At 55.7% G+C, this 5,553-nt stretch overlaps 1 protein-coding gene across 2 annotated transcripts; it reads left to right on the plus strand.

Annotated features, from left to right (window-relative positions):
* The first annotated feature begins 141 nt into the window (after window positions 1–141).
* Window positions 142–4,978, plus strand: SNRPC (small nuclear ribonucleoprotein polypeptide C). 2 transcript variants are annotated; one of them, XM_058819394.1, is made up of 6 exons: window positions 142–495; window positions 793–835; window positions 1,215–1,323; window positions 2,592–2,681; window positions 3,229–3,333; window positions 4,607–4,978. In XM_058819394.1, the coding sequence occupies exons 1-6, from the start codon at window positions 488–490 to the stop codon at window positions 4,729–4,731; spliced, it is 480 nt and encodes a 159-aa protein (XP_058675377.1). In that variant the 5' UTR covers window positions 142–487; the 3' UTR covers window positions 4,732–4,978. The 2 variants fall into 2 exon arrangements, with proteins under 2 accessions (XP_058675377.1, XP_058675375.1); XM_058819392.1 differs by having other exon boundaries at window positions 144–495; window positions 2,589–2,681.
* The last annotated feature ends 575 nt before the right edge of the window (window positions 4,979–5,553 follow it).

Raw genomic sequence — 5,553 nt, forward strand, 5'->3', positions numbered from 1 at the left:
GGCTGCGAGTGCGCGTGTTTGTGTATGCAAATTAGCTTTGGTGACGTCATGCGTCGCCATGCAAATGAGACGCAAGGCCCGACGGGAGCACCTTCAATGTTTTTTTCCGCCTAAAAATGATGTTTGTAATGCAGCTTTCGACGGCGCGAGGCTGCTACGTGCACGGCCGGCGACCGGAACCACCGGATGTGTTCCGCGAGGAGAACAGAGACACCGAGCAGACCACGCTTTGGCAGCGCCGGGGGCCCCACCGAACCCTGCGCGCCGGGGAGGGCACTGCCGGGACTGTGGGTGGGCGATGGTAGCGTGACCAGAGACGGACGGGCGGGAGCGGGATGGCTCCACCTGCCGGGCGGGGAGAAGGACACGGCGGAGGCCATACTGTCACTTCCGGGCCCTACGGCAGCCGGCGGGGGTCAAGCGGCGGCGCTGTGTGAGGGCGTCACTGCGCGTGTGCGTCACTTCCGGCTGGCGCGGCGGGAGCACCATGCCCAAGTGAGTCCGGGAGGCCGGGCCGGGCCGGGCCGGGGCTCCCCGGGGTCCCGGGCCGGGGTCGCTGCTTCTCGAGGCTCCTGGTGCTCCCCGTGAGCCCAGGGGCGCGGGTGAGCGGGCGGGCCGAGCCCTGGCGCCCTGCGGGGTCGTTCCCGGGGCTCCGTTAACGCTCACAGCGCTAACACAATAAGGCTTTTCATAATAATGTTATTATTACTAAAACAATATGTTAATATTATAATTAATAATTATCGATAACATAATAAGGCTTTTATTAATAATAAAGCTTTTCCCCGCCAGGTTTTACTGTGATTACTGTGACACGTACCTCACCCATGACTCGGTGAGTACCAAATCCGCTGCTTTAATTCTTTCGCGTATCAAGAGCAGTAAAATAAAAGTTAGCTCGGCTAAAAGCAGCTCCTGTGGGGTACAGCGGTGTTTCCTCGTGTTTTCCACTCCCAGAAAAGCAGGAGAATGTGCCATGCCCCTGGTGTTCTCCAGGGGGGCAGTGGCAGGGTCAGAGGTGGCACCTGGGGCGGCTTCAGAGCAGCTTTTGGAGATTTAACATTTATGTGCTGATAAAAATTTATATAAAAGTTTTGCACATCACCCCTTCTCTGCCTGGGTACAGAAACAAACCTGCTTTATCGTGATAAATTACACATGTTTAAAATAATAAGGAATGCCAGTAACCTTGGGGTTTCTGTGGCCTTTCCCAGCCCTCCGTGAGAAAAACCCACTGCAGTGGCCGGAAGCACAAGGAGAACGTGAAGGATTATTACCAGAAATGGATGGAGGAGCAAGCCCAGAGCCTGATTGACAAAACAAGTAAGGCCAATCTTTCTGTGACCCCGCCTGCCTCCCCTTTCCTTCCCCTGCCTTTCCTCCAGCTGCTGCTCCTTGCTTCCACCTTGACTTCTCCTCACTTCCCTGGGGAGTCTTTGCTCAGTGAGTTCTCAGTAAAACCTTGGAGAGTGGATCTTGAGTTCCTCAAGCTTTGGGCTGTCCTGGGGCAGCCTGAGAGCTCTGCCTACCACACGAGAGCTGAGGTTCCCTCCAGGGCTGGTGGCAGTGGCTCCATGTCACTGTTCAGGAGGGCTCTCATGATATCCTGCAGGGCCTCATAACAAACTTGTGCTGCTTGGCCGTGCCACGTTTTTGCCAAGAGCGTGGATAAGAATTCCAAACGATAGGAAAACAGACGTAAAAATGTGTGGGTTGTGGCATTTTTCACATGCTGGGGTTGCCTGCCCTCAGTTGCCAAGTGATGTTTTTTCATGGCACTTAAAGGCTTATCTGAAGTGTGGCATTGATTCCTCTGTCCTTTTGAGAGGTCCTTTTCTCTCTCCTGGATGAAAGAAACGCAAACACCAGATTAGCTTTGTGGCAGCACTCCTTGGCTGGTGGGATAGCTCAGGTTGGACAGGACCCCTCAGGATCACTGATCCCACTCCCAGCTCTGTGCAGGACTGCCTGAGCCCAAACCAGCACCTTCCAGCTGCTCCCTGAGCTCTGACAGACTCAGAGTTGTGCTCACTCCCCTGGGGAGTGTTCAGTGCCCAACCACCTCTGGGTGAAGTCTTTTCCTAAAACATCCAGTCGGGATTTACCCAAACTCATCCTCACTCTCTTTTCCCTGTGATGCTTCCAACTTCCCCATCTTTTGCCTTCCTCCCAGTCAATACCAGTGGAATTCCTCCCCTTCCTTGCCCCCCTTTTCCTGCTCCTTGCCCCCTCCCCAGCCCTGTCCCCGTGTCCATTCCAGCACAGCATGTCCCGGTGGAACGCTGCGGATCCCGCCACGTGGTTGATTTCTGATTTTCCCTCTCCCACCTCCCCTCCGTGCCGCCCTGCCCAGGGGTGTGACATCCACGCAGGAGCTCTCTAGTCCCAGCTGTAACAATAATTGTCTCCAGCAGTCCCAGGTGCTCCCCAGGTGCCCGGGACGTGGCAGCGCACGCAGCATGACGTGACCGCGGGGCATGACACGGACGAGCGGCCCGGCCCTCCCTTCCTCGGCCTAGTAACTGGTGTTTTTTTTTTTCCTGGGATTCTTTCTTTCCTTTTTTTTTTTTTTCTTTTCCCCCCCAATGTAGCGGCTGCATTCCAGCAAGGGAAAATTCCACCGACGCCGTTCTCGGCACCTCCTCCGGCCGGAGCCATGATCCCGCCTCCGCCCAGCATCCGTAAGTTTGGGGCACTTTGGGACTGGGGTCAGGGCCCTCTGGAGCTGTTTGTGCCCTCAGCTTGGAAAGAAAAGGCTTTTTAGCTTGAAGCCAAGCCATCTCAAGCTTGTGCTACCAGAGTGTGAGGAGTTTTGTGTAAGAGTAGCTCAGTCCTTACTGTGTCTGATTTCTGGGAAGCTGAGTGCACCAGGAGCGGTGACGCCCCCTCATTCCATGGGGCCTCCCAGGCAGGTGGCTCTGTTAAAACTGCACAGTGGGTTGGTTTGGGTTGGTTTTTCTAAATAGAAATCCCTTTGGTTGCCTTTTCCCCTTGAGAAGGGCCCAGAGCCCTCCCAGCCCAGAGTGGCAGCTCCCTGTGCTGGGTGTGCACAACTGGAGTTGGCAGCCAGCACATTGCTGCTCTGCTCACTTCTAGCACCTGGAATCAGGGCTGGAATGGAGGCAGAGGTGCAGCCACTGAGGCATTAGTAACTGCCACGTGCTGTGAGTAGCTGCAGTGCCCTTTGGGGGCCGAGGGTGCCCGTGTGTAACTGTTGTGTCTGTCCAGCTGGCCCCCCCCGGCCCGGCATGATGCCAGCCCCACACATGGGGGGGCCCCCGATGATGCCAATGATGGGCCCACCTCCCCCAGGAATGATGCCAGTCGGACCTGGTGAGTTTGGGATGGGGTAACTCTGCCATGGGGGGCTGGCTGGGGAGGTCTGGGGGGTGTTTCCCACCATCCTGTCCCACCCAAGGCTGGGCTGGTCACACTCTGTCACTGTGTCACTGCTACCCCTGCATGGGGAGATTACAACAATTTTACAACCACTCATTAAACCCCTTTGCTTCTCATTGAGAGTCACCAACCCCCTGTGCAGCTGGAATTATGGCTCTGGGAAGTCATAGCTGTTCTCCCTCTGCTCTGAGCAGTGATTGTTTAAGAGTTTGGTGCCTCCAGGTCTCAGGTTTTGCACAAGAGGTGCATTTTTTGCACTAAATGGTTTTTTAGTGTATAAAGTGTCTCAGGGGAACGTGTTCCAGAGAAACAATGGGCCTGGAAAAGGCTTTATCAGAGCTTTAAACTAAAAAGTCTTTGATCCATTCCACTCCTGAGCTTCCTGGCATTTGAAGAATTCTCAAGGGATATCTTACTGGAACAGTTCCCAGAACAAATCTATGGGAACACACACACACACACACACACACACACACACACATGCACTGAAAGTAGTGAAGTGTCTTTGTAATTGTTGTCTTGCATTTGAAAGTGTTCCTTAAGTGTTTTTAAAGGCTCAAGATAAATACACAGTCTGTGATATTCAGCAGCCTGGTGAAAATAAATGGCAAAAGGAGATGGAAATCATTATTTCAGGGCTGTGCAGTCGAGCCCCTGCTTTCCCCTGGCAGAGGTGCTCAGTGCTTCTTTGTGAGCACATGGGCTGGTTTTGCAGCACTTTTCTCCAAATAAACACATTTCCACATCAGTAATTAAGCTGGTGTGTCTCTTGAGTGGCTGGAAATAAGTTGTGAGTGAACATTGTCAGAGTGGGTGTATAACCCAGGGGCTCAGTTCCTCCTCTGCTGCTGGCTGAGCTCCTCAGGGAACAGAATCCATCTCGGCAGCTGCCAGATCAGAGCTTACAGACCTGGAACATGGGAGTTCCCTGGAGCAGGGTAGAGAGCCTGCCCACAGTGTGAAATTTCCCCTCTCTGAGGGTGGTGAGGAAGATGTTGCTGTGAAGAGCAGCTGTGGCTGCCCCTGGATCCCTGGAAGTGTCCAAGGCCAGGTTGGACAGAGCTTGGAGCAACCTGGGATAGTGGAAGGCATCCCTGCCCCTGATAGGGGAGTGGAAATAAATCTTTAAGGTCCATCCCAACCCATGTTTTGCCAGGGCAGGTGGTGCTCCCAAGAGCTGTTGTCTAACCTGTCTCTCCCCTGGCAGCTCCTGGGATGAGGCCACCCATGGGAGGACACATGCCAATGATGCCAGGGCCCCCCATGATGAGACCCCCCTCCAGACCCATGATGGTGCCAACCAGGCCAGGAATGACCCGTCCAGACAGATAAAGATGGAGATGGAGCTGCCTTTTCATTTTAGGACCTTCCCTATGACAAACACCCCAGACCTGTGTCCCTGGGGCTTTGTACTCAGTGTGTGGAGAGATTCTGCTGTAGCTTCAGCATAAGAATGGACACACCCTGCACTGACTTGTACAAGGTCTGGCTTTTTGGGTGTCTTTTCAATTGTATTATGTTTTTCCCCCTCGTTTAATGACAAAAGCAAGAATAAACATTGATGTTGTTTCCATATTGACTCAGAGCCTTGTTCTGAACTCTCTCCTGGGGAAGAAAATAAGGGTAGGAGGAGCAGTGCTGGGCTGTGAGGGAAGTCAGAACTGATGGGGGAACCCCTGGGAAGGGGGTCTGGAGGATCCTGGAGCAGCTCCAGGGTGGTCTGGGAGGGTGATCCTGGGTCGGTTCTGGAGTGGGGTCTGGAGGGGAGTTCCAGGGTGGTCCCTGGAGAATCCTGGGGTGACGTCTGAGAGGGGAGTTCTGAAGGATCCCGGGATGGGTTCCTGGGTTGGTCCTGGACTGAGCTCCGAACGGGGCTCCCGGAGCCGGTCCCTGGATGTCCGGGGTCTCACTGTGGCCGCCCCCTCCCCGCATATGCCCGGAGCGCGGCTGGGGCGGAGCGGGCGGTGCGGGAAGGGGCCGGCCGGGGAAGGGGCCGGCCGGGGCGGTGCGGACGGGAGCGGGCGGTGCGGGAAGGGGCCGGCCGGGGCGGTGCGGACGGGAGCGGGCGGTGCGGGAAGGGGCCGGCCGGGGCGGTGCGGAGGGGGACGGGCGGTGCGGGAAGGGGCCGGCCGGGGCGGTGCGGACGGGAGCGGG

Source organism: Ammospiza caudacuta, chromosome 24, assembly GCF_027887145.1.
Source record: "Ammospiza caudacuta isolate bAmmCau1 chromosome 24, bAmmCau1.pri, whole genome shotgun sequence".
NCBI lineage: Eukaryota > Metazoa > Chordata > Aves > Passeriformes > Passerellidae > Ammospiza > Ammospiza caudacuta.

Bases quoted from the DNA above. Each gene is read 5' to 3' on its own strand.
- SNRPC (XM_058819392.1), top strand. The intron at 836-1,214 runs GTGAGTACCAAA...GGCCTTTCCCAG, and splicing joins CGTACCTCACCCATGACTCG to CCCTCCGTGAGAAAAACCCA. The intron at 2,682-3,228 runs GTAAGTTTGGGG...GTGTCTGTCCAG, and splicing joins CCCGCCTCCGCCCAGCATCC to CTGGCCCCCCCCGGCCCGGC.